The sequence below is a fragment of the Anolis sagrei genome, chromosome 1 (assembly GCF_037176765.1).
Source record: "Anolis sagrei isolate rAnoSag1 chromosome 1, rAnoSag1.mat, whole genome shotgun sequence".
In the NCBI taxonomy this organism is placed as follows: Eukaryota; Metazoa; Chordata; class Lepidosauria; order Squamata; family Dactyloidae; genus Anolis; species Anolis sagrei.
Genome location: NC_090021.1, coordinates 32,662,374 through 32,680,259, shown reverse-complemented (window position 1 = coordinate 32,680,259; position 17,886 = coordinate 32,662,374). Strand labels below are relative to the sequence as shown.

Below are 17,886 nucleotides of genomic sequence, written 5' to 3'. Positions count from 1 at the left end.
ATATGAGATAGAAGATCATTAATACACACAGGTCAAAGTCCCTGGAGTTGGCTTGTATACAAATAACCAACTGTATTATTATTATTATTATTATTATTATTATTATTATTATTATTTGACAGGACTAAACTTAGCTACCAAGATTTCTGGACTCGGGCAGCTTGGATTCAAATCATGATGCTCAGCTATCCCCACTTACTATTGCAAGTGCCTATTTAAGACTTTTCTGTAACAAAGACAGAGCAGACCCACAGATAGGTTTGTACCATACATACGTTCCGAAATATAATGCCAAATGTCAAAACTGATTTCTTTTTCAAAAACAAAAAGATAAAAACAAGAATATGAATAAAGCGCAAACACATTACCTCCTGGACATCTTCTGGGTTTTTCCGTGAAACAATCTGAAAAACAAAAGCAGATATCTTTTCAGTGGTTGAACTTTTATAAATATAAAGGAAGGGATCCAATGATAAATGCAGATCAAGGGTGAGTCAATTACATTCCTAGGACCCCATGGAGCTTTTGACTTATCGTAATTTACTCAGCCAGTGGCCAAATCACAAAAACTCACTCCTAGCAATTGGCCCCTTTTCAGACTACAATTCCCAGACTCGTAAAGCCATAATGGTCCTGTCCTCCCATAGTTGCTTACCCCTGCTCTAGACCAAACATGGTAAGAGGAAATATTTCTTCAGCAACAGAAGTAATGCTGGTCAAGCAGGTTTGTGTGGGTTCAACCAAGTAGTCACTATTATAAAGATTAGCTGTCATTAGAAGTCAGCTGTGACCAGCAGTGCTGCAGAATTTGAAGAAGCACGAATGGAGGGCCAAAGAGAGAAACGTGCCAAGAGGAAGAATTTACAAGCCAAGCCCGACCAGGACCACCTTCCACCTGGAAGCTGATGCCCTCACTGCGGGAGAAGATGCAGATCAAGAATAGGGCTCCACAGTCACCCACCGCCAGGATACTACACTTGGAGGACCATCATCCTCGGACTACGAGGGATCACGTAAGTAAGTAAGTATTATAGATTAGATCAAATCTTTAAAGACTATTTTCAGGATGGGTGTGTATGTAGTGTGAGTGTGTATGTATACGTATATATGTATGTATACACACACACACTAGATTAGTGGTTCCCAACCTGTGGTTCGTGGACCACCAGTGGTCCGCAAGAACTAAAATATGGTCCACAGCCTCACTGTTTCTACATCGTTGCAATGAGAGCGACTGGTCTTATAAAGCCCTCTTATAGTGCCGAGGCAAAGAGGATGTTGGGAGGGGAGAGGCTGACTACTCATGAAAGGCATGACAACAAGCCCCTGACTGCTGCTCCTCCTCCTCCCTCCCCCTGAGTGGAACCATTCCATGTGGCACCTAGAAACAGAAGAACTGTGGTGTCTTCATTTTTAGGCCTGTTCCTGGAGTTATTTGGGGTGCTGATTCAGAAAATTGCATTGGATAGACCACATCAGCTCTAGATTCTTAGATAGGGTTATCATGGTTTTTTGTGGGTGAGCAGATGGCAACTACTGGATGGCATATGTTTTGTATCAGAAATTAGAGCTGATGTGGTCTATGCAATGCAATTTTCTGAATCAGCACCACAAATAACCAAACCACATCTAAAGTTGACCAAAAACTGATTCGAAACCCTTTTGGTACTAATGTTAGAGAGTGGTCCCTGGTCAAAGTGGTCCCTGGTCAAAACAAGATTGGGAACCACTGTTCTAGATGGACCCACTTGTTCTATACGGCCCAGAACTAAGAAAGGTGAGCTGAGAGAGCCTCTCAAGCCAAATCCTGGAGCAGGGACTCATACTGAAAAAAATATTAATTATCATCACTGATAAAATCATTGGACATCAAACACGAACATCTCCAGGCAACAAACTCCATTTTTCTCACTATGAAATCCTGCAGTCGGCATACAAAGCATTGTGGAAGTGCACTGGCACACTGAACAGTTCCCCCTTGTTGATCAAAATTCAGTCATGATTTCTCATATCTCAGATCAAGTATTCTGTAATGTTTTTCTTATGCAGCTATTTTTTTTTAGACATCTCTATCTCTTGTTATTCAAAGGAAAGTCTCTTGGGAAAACTATATTTACAAAGTAGTTTTATAAGGTCTTTCACTTTGTCTGCTAAAGAACACTGATGTCTCCTCAAACTACACCTCCCAGTATTCCACAACATTGAGTCATGGAAATTCAAGGGGTATCAAGCTGTGTTAATTCTACAGCATTATTTTAAGAAGGGTTCCCTGTCCATCCTGACCTTGTGCTCCAAGCCTGAAGTGCATCAGCCTGGCTATGCAAGAGCAACATAAAAAGTGTGCAGGTGGAGAAAAGGAATCTCAAATTTCCTGCTCTTGTTTTTTTAACCTACATGTAAAACCGGTGGATATAAATTGTAATCTCTTAGATCTGTCTACAGATTTTTATGTATTGACTTAAGAACCTATCTCTGATTTGTGGAACCATTCCAGCTTTCACTGTTTATTGCTCGCATGCCTTGCAAAATCTATACATGTAGCCTTCTGCCCTGAACACCTTACTTCTTTTAAATCTCTTCTTCTCCGCCCCACCCACCACACAACCTCAGGTTTATGATTAAGTGAGAGGACTGTCCTGGAAATGCATGAGTCTGGTTTTCTTATCTTCTGCCCTGCTGTGCAAGTTGTTTCTTATCTTTTGAGAGAAAGGCACTCTGCTTCATTCTTCCCACACTGAATTGCATCCAGTTTGGTGAGCAGAAGTAAATAAATCTGAGCTGCTGAGTTTATATACCTTCAAGACTTTTGCAATTCATGGTACCACTAAGGTGAATCTATCACAAGGTTTTGTTGGCAAGATTTCGGAGACTGAGAAAGTGTGGCTTCCCAAGGTTCACCCAGTACATTTCCAGGGCTGAGTAGAGATTCAAACCCTGGTCTTCAAAGTCATAGTCAAACCACGACAATCTACTGGCCCTAACTATGCTGTTAACTGCATCCGGCCAACTTCAATTTATGGTGACCCTATGAATGTGAAACCAAAGTATCCATAGATCCCTCTTCTTTCCTGTTTTCTCATTATGTGGCCAAAGTACTTCATCTTTGCCTCTAACATCCTTCCCTCCAGTGAGCAGTCGGGCTTTATTTCCTGGACTATGGACTGTTTGGATCTTCTCGCAGTCCAAGGCATTCTCTGAAATTTCCTCCAACACCACAGTTCAAAAGCATCTATCTTCCTTTGCTCAGCCTTCCAGCTCTCACATCCATAGGTTACTACAAGGAATACAATTGCTTTAACTATGCGAATCTTTGTCGCCAGTGTGATCTCTCTACTCTTCACTATATTATTGAAATTGGTCACAGCTCTCCTCCCAAGAAGTAAACGTCTTCTGATTTCCTGGCTGCAGTCTGCATCTGCAGTAGCCTTTGCACCTAGAAATACAAAGTCTGTCACTGCCTCCACGTTTTCTCCATCTATTTGACAGTTATCAATCAGTCCGGTTGCCAGAATCTTGGGTTTTTTTATGTTCAACTGCAACCCATCTTTTGCACTTTCTTCTTTCACCTTGATTAGAAGGCTCCTCGGCTCCTCGCTTTTGGCCATCAAAGTGGTATCATCTGCATATCAAAGGTTGTTAATGTTTCTTCTAGTAATTTTAACCCCACCCTTGCATTCGTCAAGCCCTGTACATCGCAGATCCTCATCCCCACATCTGCGGGACTGGGAGGATGCTAATAATAATAATAATAATAATAACTTTTTAATCCGGACTGACAAGGTTTTGGAACACAATACGCCAGACATCACGATTGTGGAAAAGAAAAAAGTTTGGATTATTGATGTCGCCATACCAGGTGACAGTTGCATTGAGGAAAAACAACAGGAAAAGCTCAGCCATTATCAGGACCTCAAAATCGAACTGAAAAGGCTCTGGCATAAACCAGTACAGGTGGTCCCAGTGGTCATTGGCACACTGGCTGCCATGCCAAAAGGTCTCAGCCAGCATTCGGAAACAATAAACATCAACAAAATCACAATCTGTCAACTCAAAAGGCCAACTGACTTGGATCTGAGTGCATCATTCGAAAATACATCACATAGTCCTAGATGCTTGCGAAGTGTTCGACTTGTGATTTTGTGATACGAAATCCAGCACATGGATCTCGTTTGCTGTGAGAGATGGTGGTTTTGTGTCAGTAAAATAATAATAATAATAATAATAATAATAATAATGTTTTCCCCTTGGAATAAGTCTAGTCTGGGGAGTGGTATTCATCTCCATTTCTATTTATTTATTTATTTATTTATTTATTTATTTATTTACTTTATTTGTATACCGCTGTTCTCAGCCCTTAGGCGACTCACAGCGGTTTCTAAGCCGAAGAGCTGGCGTTGTCCATAGACACCTCAAAGGTCATGTGGCCTGTGTGACTGCATGGAGTGCTGTTAAGAATTGTGGGAGTTGAAGTCCAAAACACCTGGAGGGCCCAAGTTTGTCCATGCTTGTTATAGAGTAAGAATCTCCTGCCTTCAGTAGTTAGACGGTCTGGATGAGGGCGAGCAAATTGAAGTTGAATCCAGAGAAGACAGAGGTCCTCCTGGTCAGTTGCAAGGCTGAATGGGGTATAGGGTCGCAGCCTGTGCTGCATGGGGTTACACTTCCCTTGAAGGCACAGGTTCGCAGCTTGGGGGTTCTCCTGGACTCATCACTGAGCCTGGAATCCCAGGTTGAAGCGGTGGCCAGGGAAGCTTTTGCACAGTTAAAACTTGTGCGCCAGCTACGCCCGTACCTTGGAAAGTCAGACTTGGACACGGTGGTCCACGTTCTCGTTTCATTTAAGAAAGACTACTCTACGTAGGGTTTCCTTTGAAGACTGCTTGGAAGCTTCAAACTGCCCAACGAGAGGCAGCCAGATTAATATCTGGGGCGACATACAGGGAGCATACAACTCCAATATTACGCCAGCTCCACTGGCTGCCAGTTTGCTACCGGACACAATTCAAAGTGCTGGCTTCGGCCTATAAAGCCCTAAATGGTCCCAGGCAGCCCAATTTACCTGTCAAAACACACCTCCTCCTATGAACCATCGCGGAGGCCCTGCTCTCCGTCCCGCCATTGTCACAGGCATGATTGGTAAGGACGAGAGACAGGGCCTTCTGGGTGATTGCCCCCCCCCCCCCCCGGCTATGGAACTCCCTTCCTGGTGAGCCCCCTCCCTCTTGTCCTTCAGAAGGATGGTAAAAACTTGGCTGTGGGACCAAGCTTTCAGGACAGGGAAACAGGAAAGATTACCAGGCCAATTAGATTTGATGCAGATGACCCAGACAGTGTATTTTAATAGATTTGATGCAGATGACCCAGGCCAATTAGATTTGATGCAGATGACCCAGACAGTGTATTTTAATATTGAGATAAATGGTTTTAATGTTTACGTATGTGTATATGAATTCTTGTCCTGGCATTGAATGTTTGTCGTATATATGCTGAGTCCCCTTCGGGGTGAGAAGGGGAGAATATAAATGTTTTAAATAGATAAATAGATGCACTTTTGCTGTAGCATCCTTAGACCCAAAGCTATTCCAAAAGGGGAAGCTCTGGGGCATCTACACCAGGCATGGGCCAACTTCGGCCCTCTGGGTGTTTTGGACTCCAACTCCCATAATTCCTAACAGCCTACGGCTGTTAGGAATTATGGGAGTTGGAGTCCAAAACACCCAGAGGGCCGAAGTTGGCCCATGCCTTATCTACACTATAGAATTAATGCGGTTTAGTACCACTTGAACTACCTATGGAATCTTGGGGTATGTAGTCTAGTGATGCAAAGCTCCAGCTCCCAGGATGCCATCACATTGAGCCATGACAGTTAAAGCGGTGCCAAACTGCATTCATTCTACAGTGTAGTAGAAGGGGAACCCTTTCCTCCTGGAGAGACCTCTCCCTTCCAGACCCCAAAGCAGGGGTACTTACCCGGGCGGTAACCTTATAGAGGGTATAGCCTCGCGGGTGGCGCTTGGGCTCCGTGACCGTGTAGAAGCGGGCCACTTCCCCGCCTCGGTCCCGCGGGGAGAGCATCCTGGGGGCGGAGGAAGGTCCCCTTGAGGCCCTGGCTGGCCCGATCCAAGCCCGGGACAGGCTCCGGGCGGAGGCGGAAGGAGCACAACCGCGGGAGGAGAGCTGCGGCCCCGCCAAGAGCCTCCCCGGCGACGCTGGATGGCGGACGGGAGAGCCTCCGCGGAGCGCTTCCGCTCCGCATCCCGACAGGTCCCGCCTCCGAGGTCGAAGGGGAGCCGGAAGATGATGCTGCTGCTGCTGCTACTGCGTGGCGCCTTGTCCTCTTTGGATTCCCCCAGACCAATCCATGCAACTCTAGAGCTGGATGACACCACAAGTGCCAGGCTCATTCTACCATGCAGAGAAATAGAGGTGTCTTCTTTCTCATCAGTAGTGCTTTAATTCTAGGATGGAATTATTCCATCTTGGTCCTAAATCCTGCAACCAAGAAATGAGAAGGAAGCTAAGGTTTAATCTACAACACTGTAGAATGAATGTAGTTTGATATCACTTTCAGTGCTATGGCTCAAGGCGGTAGAAGATCTTCTGGGGAGGCCCTGCTCTCGATCCCGCCTGCATCACAAGCACGGCTGGCGGGGACGAGGGACAGGGCCTTCTCTGTGGTGGCCCCTCGGCTGTGGAACGCCCTTCCCATGGACATTAGATCAGCTCCTTCGTTAATGGTGTTTCGAAGAAAACTAAAAACCTGGCTGTTTGAACAGGCATTCGGATAAACAGCACAATGAATACGATGAATATAGGAACGGAATTATGGCTGACGAATTGGATCACGACTCTAGTTATGAGACGTTAATGCGTTGTTATTGATGTGTCATTACTTTGTATACTATGCTGTCAATGGTTTTTAAATTGTATGTTGTTATAATTGACTTTTGCTCTTGTTGTGAACCGCGTTGAGTCGCCTACGGGCTGAGAAATTGCAGTATACAAGCAAAGTAAATAAATAAATAGAATCCTGGGAATTGTAGTTTCACAATACCTTTGGCCCTGGCATGGGCCAACTTGGGCCCTCCAGGTGTTTTGGACTTCAACTCCCACCATTCATTCACAACTCTTTGTTTTTACGAGCTCCCTGCAAATAACCTGCTCCTATTTTTATCTCATTAGAATCTTTTAATTGTTTTATCCTGTACATGTGGCCCGCCCACTGTTACGTGACTGTGTTTATTGGAATGTTTTTTTTTCCTATGTAATTTTGATGTTTGTTTTTGTTTTGTTTTGTTTTGTTTTGGTTTTATTCTGCTGCAATATGTTGTTTGGGCTCGGCCCCATGTAAGCCGCTCCGAGTCCCCACTGGGGAGATGGTGGCGGGGTATAAAGTTTATTATTTATTATTATTAATGCCTTTGGCCCAGGCATAGGCCAACTTGGGCCCTCCAGGTGTTTTGGACTTCAACTCCCACCATTCAGGCTGGGGGTTAGAGTCCAAAACACCTGGAGGGCCCAAGTTGGCCCATGCCTTATCTACACTATAGAATATATTTATTTATTTATTTATTTTACTAGCTATCCCCTGCCACGCGTTACTGTGGCCCAGTCTGTGTATATGTGCTTTGTGTGTGTATATATTTGTGTATATATATGTTGGTGTATATATGTGTGTGTCCCTCGATGGACTGTCACCTTATCGTGGTGAAGGGGCTTGCGTGTTCCAATGAACCTGCAGGCACAACGACTAGAGTCGTGCACTCCCAGGAGTGGCCTCAAGGGAGGTTCCAGATCAAGCATGCTCCGAAGACCCAAAGACCTCAACAGCAGGCAGAGGATAACATGGTACGTTACAACTGCTGTGAAGGCAGAAGGCTGAGCCTGCAACAGATTGGTAAACTATGCCACCCAAGGAACCTCAGTCTATGAAGACTGTGTATTGATCAGTGTGTACCGACCTCCACACATTAAAAAAAATCACACACAGGTGTCTTCCAGGGGGAGGGGGGGGAGACAAAACAAAACAACCAAAGTCCCATGGCAATCAGCGAGTGGCGACGGGGGCAGGATTGTGAAATCTGGAAGCTCCTAGTTACAGACTGGCACATGGGCAGTTGATACAGACTAAGTCGTTCCACCTCAAGGTCCAAGGCAGTTGAGTAGTTCGGCAGCTGTATCCATGACTGAGCAGCCCTTTTGAAGACCCACTCTGCTCACCCCACATGTTTAGGTGCCCTAAACATAGTCTGCCTCTCTTATCACTGACTGGACTGCCACGTCCAGTGGGGTCACCACCCTGCGGCCAAACAAGTTTAGTACCACTTGAATTGCCATGGCTCAATGCTATGGAATTTTGGGGTATGTAGTCTAGTGATGCATGTTAGGAATGGTGGGAGTTGAAGTCCAAAACACCTGGAGGGTCCAAGTTTGCCCATGTCTGCTTTAACGTTTATTATAACACTATAGGGATCCCTTGGTGGTGCAGCAGGCTAAACCACTGAGCTGCTGAACTTGCTGACCGAAAGATTGGCAGTTCAAATTCGGGAACAGGGTGAGCTCCTGCTGTTAGCCCCAGCTTCTGCCAACCTAGCAGTTTGAAAATATGCAAATGAGAGTAGATCAATAGCAGGAAGGTAATGGCGCTCCATGCAGTCATGCTGGCCACATGAACTTGGAGGCGTCTAAGGACAACGCCAACTCTTCGGCTCAGAAAAATCAGATGAGCACTATCCCCCAGATCCGGACACGACTATACTTAATGTCAAGGGAAAACCTTTACCTATAGGGAAAAAATAAAAAAAACCAATTCTGTTCTTGGTTAAAAGTGCTATTTCTTGTTTAAGTGTGGGGGACTTCCTTTGAAAGTAGTTATTATAATCCAGAAACTTTTCTTTTTTGTGGCTGCCATAAACTATGTTGAATTGGTTGTGACTCTTACAAGATATTCATTGAAAAACTGTAGCAAAATGTGAATTAACAGAATTAAACTGAATTAAGGTAAAGGTTTTCCCCTGACATGAAGTCCAGCCGTGTCCGACCTTGGGGTGTGATGCTCATCTCCATTTCTAAGCCGAAGAGCCGGCGTTGTCCATAGACATCTCCAAGCTCATATGGCCAGCATGACTGCATGGAGCGCCGTTACCTTCCCACAGGAGCGGTACCTATTGATCTATTCACATTTGCATGTTTTCAAACTGCTAGGTTGGCAGAAGCTGGGGCTGATAGCGGAAGCTCACGCCGCTCCCCGGATTTGAACCTGCAACCTTTCAGTCAACAAGCTCAGCAGGTCAGCGGTTTAACCTACTACGCCACCATTACTATGTCTAAAAAGTTTGTCACCAACATGGTATGTTTGAAAAGCTCTGCTCTAACAAATAGGGTCATACCTAATTTTTAATCCGTTTTGGTGCTTACAGGATATCAGCTGGGTATTTTAACCACTCCTGTTTTATTGAAAGGCTTTATTTAACCAAGAAAAAATTATCGTACTAAGAACAAAGTAGCCTGCTACAGATATAAAGATCATAGCTATCTACTATAAACAATGAAGGGAGATTAAACGTATCACTTCATATAAAAATAGGCATGGAAAAGCAAGCTTTCTTTTGCCTCTGTTCAAACGTTGTGTGTACCTCTTCTTAAATCTGAAAAGCAAAATAGATGGTTACTATTTAATTTTTTAAACTTTTGTATTGCTCTTTTTGAACTGTGTAGTGTGGGTAGATGTAAACCACCTTGAATCCCCATGGGGAGAAAGGCAGGATATTAATAAATATCATTATCAATAACAATAATAATAATTTGATATTATTTGCACAGTTTAAATTGCACTAACATATAGTAATATATATATTATGTGTTGTTTCCCTAATGGCAACTTGTGTTGTCCAATATGTACATCTCTACATGAGAACAGATTCTACGGATTTTGGATTGTGAGATCACATTAGAGTAACTATAGTTCCAAGGTTTGACACATTGCAGACAGTATTGCCATGGCAACTTCAAAGTTTTCATTGGACATCCCAATTGAATTTCCAAAGGACCGATCCTATCTTAACTGCCCACTTTTACCTGAAAGTTCAAACTACATGTGGAGCTGCAACATGGCGATAAGGTTTGTTGTTTGTCAATTCATTCTGTATATAGAAAGACAAATGAAGACTGGAATTTTTCAACTTTAAGGTAAAGGTAAAGGTTTCCCCTTGACATTAAGTCTAGTCATATCCGTCTCTGCGGGGTGGTGCCCATCTCCATTTCTAAGCCAAAGAGCTGGTGTTGTCTGTAGATGCCTCCTAGGTCATGTCGCCGGCATGACTACATGGAGCACAGTTCCCTTCCTGCCTATTGGTCTACTCACATTTGCATATTTTCCAACTGCTAAGTTGGCAGAAGCTGGGGCTAACAGCAGGAGCTCACTCTGTTTCCTGGATTTGAACCGCTGACCTTTTGGTCAGCAAGTTCAGCAGCTCAGCGATTTAACCCACTGCACCACCTTAAGCGACACCAAAATCCCTGGATGTTCATGTCCCATTATATACAATAGTGTAAGAAAATATGGTCCCTTATATAAAATGGCAAAATCATGATTTACTTTGCAGATTATACACACACACACATATATATTATATATTCAAACCACAGATAGTGTAATTGATACAGAATTCCTGAACATGGAAAGTTGATTGTTTTGTTTTATATGTTGATTTTAATTCTATTGTTCATTGTTTTTTTGATGGCTTTTTCTGGAATCAGTCATGGGTCCCACTCTAGGAGAAATGAAATAAATAATAAACCATACAAAGTGTATGAAACATGTTTAAATATTTCTGTGCTCCAGTAAAGGGCCCTGTAGCAGCACTCCAAGAACCATGCCGTTCAAATGTATTATGGTGCTTGGAGTCCCCTGCATGATGTAAACAGCTAAAAAAGAAACATACAGTAAATCAGTGCTGAACCTCTGGTAGCCATCATCCCTCCATTTAGGCATGAATCTAAATTCAAATCAAAAAATGATATACATCATATATTATTTAAGCAGGCTTTTAATATATAAACAGGAAGCTTTTCCTGGGGTATTTATCTGGTTACACTTTTGTATGTCTTTTAAATGATATTATCATTTTATGTCCTGATTTAGTTTTAAAATTATATTGTTCAAGGGTGGTTTTTAAAAATAACACTTTCTAGAAGCCCCCTGGGCCACACTCTTGGAGAAAGGCAGCATACAAATGAAAAATAATAATACAAAGAGAATGAAAAATATTTATTTAAAATATTTTTTCAACAGAGCACCTCCCACAATTAAAATATCCTCAGGCAGCTGGGCTCCATTCAAGAACCATGCAGTTCAAATATGACCACTGCATGATACATAAAGCAAAAAGGATGGGGTTTTTTTTCTCTCTTAAGGGCTGAATGTCTAGTAGTAGTCACCTCTCCTGAAGGGCCTCATTCAGGGCTGAATCAGAATGGCACCAGGTGCATAAAAATTGTGTGACTGTGTGTATATAAGCATCTTCCAGCTTCCCACCGGAGAGCTGTGTATGTAAAGACCTCCCAGCTTTCTACAACTTTCCAGTACAGGTCTTCCAGACCTCACTAGAGAAGTGTGTGTGGGTGTGTGTAAAGGTTATCCCGGCTTTCCAGTCTTTCAGTCCAAGTTCTCCACTTCATCACTGAAGGGGTTGATGTATATGTAAGGCACCCCAACTTCCCACAACCTTCTATGTCCAAGTCTTCCAGACCCTCACTGAAGAGGACAGTGTGTTTACACACACATTTGTAAACACCTCCAGACTTCCCACGGCTTTCCAGTCCAGATTTTCCAAATTCCTCATTAAAGAGGTGTGTGTGTGTGTAAAAGTATCCCATCTTTCTGGTCTAGGTCTTCTAGCCGTTCACTTATGAAAGAGATCTGTGTATATAGCTATCCAGGCTTCTTACAGTCCTCCACAACCCAGGTCTTCCAAATACATCACTGGAGAGGTGTGTAAAGGCTTCTCAGACTTTTCACACCCAAACGGGAAGTGTGTGTGTAAAGGCCTCCTGCTTTTCCACATTCTTCTAAATTTCAGAATTCTGTGTGTGTAAAGATGTCCAGATTTTCTTCAAGGGGGCGTGTACATGTGTATAAAGGCTTCCTAGCTTTTTGCAGCCTACTAGTCCAAGTCTTCCACTTCCTCACTGCAGAGGAAAGGCATTCCATCTTCCTGCCGCCACCCTGGACTTCCAGCACTTTAGTGGAGAGATCTGGATGTATATTTCTCTGTGTGTGTAGGTTTCCAGGCTTCCCTCAGACATCCAGTCCAGATCTTCCAAATTCCTTGATAGAGAGGTATGTGCATCAAGGAGTCTCAGCTCCCTGACTTATAAAGCCCAAGTCTTTCACTCCCAAACTGGAGACCTCTATTATGTATGTGTGTCAAGGCAGCTACAAAGGATCCCCCCAGGCAGGAATCACTCAGGCTTTTAAGCTGCAGGGCCATTCAGTGCTAATCAAGGTGGCAAATTGCAACATTTACACTTGCCACAAGCAGACAAGAGTTCTTTCTCCCACCCTGGACCTCATTCCACAGATATATAAACCTCCCTTGCCGAGTTTCCAACACACTTCACAACCTGTGAGTATGGCTGCCATAGATGTGGGCAAAATGTCAGGAGAGAATGCTTCTGGAACATGGCCAGACAGCCCAGAAAACTTACAGCAACCCAAAGTCAAAGTATTTCATTCCCAAACCAGAGAGGTGTATATATGTGTCAAGACACCTTATCTTTTCACTTCTTTCCACAATCGAGCAGTTCACTCTAAAAACAGAAAGCTGTGCAAATGTGTAAAAGGCACTCTATGCTTCCACTGCTTTCCCTATCCAAGAATTTTGCTTCCAAACTGGAGAGCTGTGTCTAGGTATCAAGGCATCGCATCCTTCCACTCCTTTTCGCATCAAAGTCATTCACTCCCAAGCTGTAAAGTTGTGCATAGGTATCAAAGCATCACACCCTTCCAATGCTTTCCCCACCCAAGTCTTTCGCTTCCAAACTGGAGAGCTGTGTATAGGTATCAAGGTATCACATCTTTCCACTCCTTTTCGCATCCAAGTCATTCACTCCCAAGCTGTAAAGTTGTACATAGGTATCAAAACATCTCATCCTTCCACTGCTTTCCCTATCCAAGTCTTTCGCTCCCAAACTGGAGAGCTGTGTCTAGGTATCAAGGCATCGCATCCTTCCACTCCTTTTCGCATCCAAGTCATTCACTCCCAAACTGTAAAGTTGTGCATATGTGTCAAAGCATCACATCCTTCCACTGCTTTCCACTTTCAAGTCTTTCACTCCCAAACTGGAGAGCTGTGTATAGGTGTCAAGGCATCACATCCTTCCACTCCTTTTCGCATCCAAGTCATTCACTCCCAAGCTGTAAAGTTGTGCATAGGTATCAATGCAATCCTTCCATTGCTTTCCCCTTTCAAGTCTTTCGCTCCCAAACTGGAGAGCTGTGTCTAGGCATCCTTCCTCTCCTTCCACATTGGTGCCAAACTGGAGAAGGCCTTCCTTCTTTGAGCAGCCTCTGGAGAGAGGGCAAGGAGTCTTCCTTGTTCACTGGAGGTTTTGGCTGAGGTACTGGAGGAACATGCTTCCCAGGCGGGGCAGCTCTCCCTCCCCTTCCCCGGGGTGCATCTTGGCGTAGCTGAGGAACTGCCTCCGGAGGCGGCTGAGCTCGGCCAGGGTGAGGGGGCGCCGGAGCAGCCACCCTTGCGGCGCCATCCCGGGCAGGGGCACCACCTCCCCGGGCCGGGCGCCCTTCCGCTGGGCCTCCATGAGCGCGCCCACCACGTCCTGCGTGAGGCGGTCGAGGCGGTGGAGGAAGGCGGCGTCCTGGAGGGGCTCGGCGCGCGTGGAGCGGTTGGGCGCGGGCGGGCGGCGCTGGAAGAGGGCGGCGCGGATCTCGGGCAGCGGCAGCGCCTCCGAGGGCTCCGCGGGGGCCACGAAGAGCGGCCGGTCCCAGCGGTTTTGCCCGTCGGGCTCCTCCAAGGGCGGCCGGTCGGGGCGCGGGGCTCCCCCGGGGCAGAGCAGCACGCAATGCGGCGTCCGGGCCTGCTTGCTGAGGCAGAAGAGCTCGTAGCGGAAACTCTTCAGCTCGCAACCGGCGTCCACCACCACCACGTCCCTCCGGCTCAGGAGGCGCTCCGCCTCGGCCCTCAGAGCCGAGCGGGCCTCGCCCTTGCCGCCCTCTCCCTCAGAGACGACGAAGACCCGGCGCTGCTCTGAGGCCTCGCCTTCCGAGACCAGCGCCGCGCGGAGCTCTTCGGCGCGGCGGGTCTTGCCGCTCCCCGGCAGGCCGCACAACACCACCAGCGGCATCCCCGCGCTTTCCCTCTCTCCTCGAGGAAATGTGGATGTCTTCCGCCCTCAGCCAAGATGGCGGTGGATGCGTTTCCTGTGAAGCGCCCTTAACGAACATGGCTTCCCAAACGCTACACTACTGTTCAAACCATCCCAAGTGCCTTGCCTCGAGGAAATGTCTTAAGTCGTCCGCCCTCAGCCAAGATGGCGGCGGATGCGTTTCCTGTGAAGCACCCTTAACAAACATGGCTTCCTAGCTCTCCATAGACGGTAGTATTCATTTTCAAACAGTGCATTACCTCCTCAGTGCCTTCCCTCGTTGAGTTCTCTCAGTTTTTCGCCCTCAATCAAGATGGCGGCAGTTGTGCTTCCCGTGAAAACACCCTTAACAAATATGGCGTCTTGAACCCTCTCTGCGAGAAGATTTATTTATTTATTTATTTATATATATCTCGCTTTAGCGGTTCACAATCAAAAACATTACAACTTCAAATATACAATAATAAAACAGTATATAATTATATATATATATATATATATATATATATATATTATCAGTAGTAATTATAGTTAATATATTAGTTTTACTATATTACATTCAGCAAAGCCTAGAGAAGACAATTATGCTGCGGAAAGTGGAAGGTAAAAGGAAGCGGGGCCGACCAAGGGCAAGATGGGTGGATGGCATCCTTGAAGTGACTGGACTGACCTTGAAGGAGCTGGGGGTGGTGACGGCTGACAGGGAGCTCTGGCGTGGGCTGGTCCATGAGGTCACAAAGCGTCTGACACGACTGAACAAATGAGCAACAACTTATATTACATTATTATTATATATTACTAGCCGTCCCCTGCCACGCATTGCTGTGGCCCAGTCTGGTGATCTGGAAAATAAAGTAATGAGAAAGTGTTGGTTTCTAATATATGTAATTTCTTTATGCTTGTGTTGATGTAGAGATTGTCTGGTTGGCCTACTCTGGAGCATGCAACATTATTTATTTATTTATTTATTTATTTTACGGCATTTATATGCCACACTTCTCACCTCGAAGGGGACTCGGAGCGGCTTACAATATATAGAATTGTCCTTGTTTAGGGGTCCCTTTCAAATCTGTGTGTGTGCGAGAGAGAGTATATACATACACCTATGGCTGGATGGCTCTTTGTCAGGGGGGCTTTGATTATGTTTTCTTGCCCTAGAGAAAGTTGGACTGGATGGCCTTAAGAATTTTCTGTCGGTCACGGGGATTCTGTGTAGGAAGTTTGCCCCAATTCTGTCATTGGTGGGTTTCAGAATGCTCTTTGATTGTAGGTGAACTATAAATCCCAGCAACTACAACTCCCAAATGACAAAATCAATTTTTTGAGTGATAGTCACTCATTGGGTTGTTAGGCGTATTGCTGTCAATTCGTCCAGTGGTTTTTGAGTTATGTTAATCCCACAAACAAACATTACATTTTTATTTATATAGATTATATTGTATTTTATTTATATTGTATTATTAATATTTATATTGTATTATTAGTAGTATTATATTGTATTATATTATATTATTAATATTATATGTATATACAAAACATTATATTATTAGCATAGCACAATATGGGTATTATATATTACTATATTGTACTATACTACTATACTGCAATATTATTAATAATATTACATATATAATATGCAATAATTATAGTGTACTACCACAATCTATATAATACACTACCAGTATTATATAATATATTGTACTGTAATGCTGTATTACATTACAACATTATTAATATTATATTAATATTAATATAGGACGCTGGTGTGAGGCTTTATTTCTCATTAAATGTGTGAGGAACTCTCTCTGTTCTTTCACTTGGGAGTGTGGACCTTTTATTTTTCAATCCCACTGCTGCCACCATTAAATATGTGATGGAAAAGGAAGAACAAATCTTCAAGCAGGGTGGCCTTTTTAGACCATCCCACCACTTGCCACCATTTGAAACGAAAGCACAGAGACTGCCTGAGATCTCTAACCGAGAGATTGAGAGAGAGAGGCTTTGTTTGAAGATGAAACAGTATAACTCAGTTTATTTGTAACAATTCTTGTGTCATAGGCATAGTGTTTACATAGTATCAATTGTTTGCTGCTTACAGAACAATGTTTCAAAATGGGTTTCTCTAAAACTATTCACTTCTTCATAAAAGACAGTTATGTGAATACATAAGAATTGGTTTCAAACTATATTTAGCTTGTTTCTTTAACCAATTTCCCAGCTGTTCCTCAGCTTTTTCTTTCCAGACCTTAACTCACTGACTAACTTTCCTGGACTGCTTCCAGCAGCCTCCCTAACTGTCCCAGAATCTTTAGTTGGGCTTTTTCCAACTCCTAACTACTCCACATGGGAGATTAAACACCTGTCTCACTATTCAATGCAACCTTTCACTTCCTGACTACCTGTCAGGAGCCTAAACTTTTTGGTCTAGTCCCACCTCCTTAGGACTAACCATCCTTGAACTCTTCCAGTGACCAACTGACTCTCTTTTTAAACCAACATTCTTTTTCTCCAGTGACAGTTGGCTCCACCCCTTATGTATGTATTATTTTATATGTATTTGTTAATCTACTGATGATATATGTTGTTTTTTAAGATTTCTATTGTTAGCATTGAATTCTTGCTGTCAGCCAGTCTGAGTCCCTCTACGGGGGTAGAGAAGCTCAGGATATAAACGTTTTAAATAAATAAATAAATAAATAAAATGTTCTTCTGCCTGGTGGCTATGTTGCTATGGCTTCTGGCCACCTCTTAGCTAATATTAATAAACATATCAAAAACATATACTTTAATTGGGTGTTTCGTTACAGCTGGTGTCTCACTAAACTACAGTTCCCATGAGCCACCGAACTTAAAAGTTAAGTCAAACTGCATTCGTTCCACGATCATAGATTTACCCTATCCCTGATTTAAAAGAACAAAGCAAACTTAGACCCAGGGTGCAGTTTGATGCCACTCTAACAGCTATGGATTCCTGGGAGTTGTAGTTTCACAAGGTCTTTGACTCTTTCTGGCTGGTCCTGGTCCTTCTCCAAACCACAACTCTGATGGTTTCATAGCATGGAGCCATTGCAGTCAAAAGTGCTTTCAAACTTCATTCATTCTGTAGTGTTTTAGGCAATCCCTTGTTGTCTGAGTAGGATAGTCTTCCAGGATCAGTGTACTGGCGGTGGGTCCATAGGTGAATGTGGAGCCCTATTCTTGATCTGCATGTTCTCCCACAGTGAGGGCATTGGTTTCCAGGTGGGAGGCGGTCCTGGTTGGAGTTGGCTTGACACGCTTTCCTCTTGGCACGTTTCTCTTTCACCTTCCATTCATGCCTCTTCAAATTCTGCAGCACTGCTGGTCACAGCTGACCTCCAGCTGGAGCGCTCAAGGGCCAGGGCTTCCCAGTTCTCAGTGTCTATGCCAGAGTTTGTAAGGTTGGCTTTGAGCCCATCTTTAAATCTCTTTTCCTGTCCTCCAACACTCTGTTTTCCGTTCTTGAGTTTGGAATAGAGCAAC

At 44.2% G+C, this 17,886-nt stretch overlaps 2 protein-coding genes across 3 annotated transcripts in view; both read right to left on the bottom strand.

Annotated features, from left to right (window-relative positions):
- The window catches only part of RPS6KC1 (ribosomal protein S6 kinase C1), a 122,797-nt gene extending 116,531 nt beyond the window's left edge, over positions 1–6,266 (bottom strand). Inside the window, exons 1-2 of one of the 2 annotated variants that reach the window (XM_060754289.2) lie at positions 5,971–6,266; positions 369–404 (exon numbers count right to left, since the gene is read on the bottom strand). In XM_060754289.2, coding sequence (XP_060610272.2) covers positions 369–404; positions 5,971–6,075 — 141 coding nt within the window. In that variant the 5' untranslated portion in view covers positions 6,076–6,266. Of the gene's footprint in view, positions 1–368; positions 405–5,970 lie in introns of those variants that run through there. The other variant, XM_060754290.2, reaches the window with a different exon arrangement.
- Positions 6,267–11,250: 4,984 nt separating this feature from the next.
- Positions 11,251–14,661, bottom strand: KTI12 (KTI12 chromatin associated homolog). The gene has a single exon (XM_060754291.2). The coding sequence runs from the start codon at positions 14,362–14,364 to the stop codon at positions 13,600–13,602; it is 765 nt and encodes a 254-aa protein (XP_060610274.2). The 5' UTR covers positions 14,365–14,661; the 3' UTR covers positions 11,251–13,599.
- Between the last annotated feature and the right edge of the window lie 3,225 nt (positions 14,662–17,886).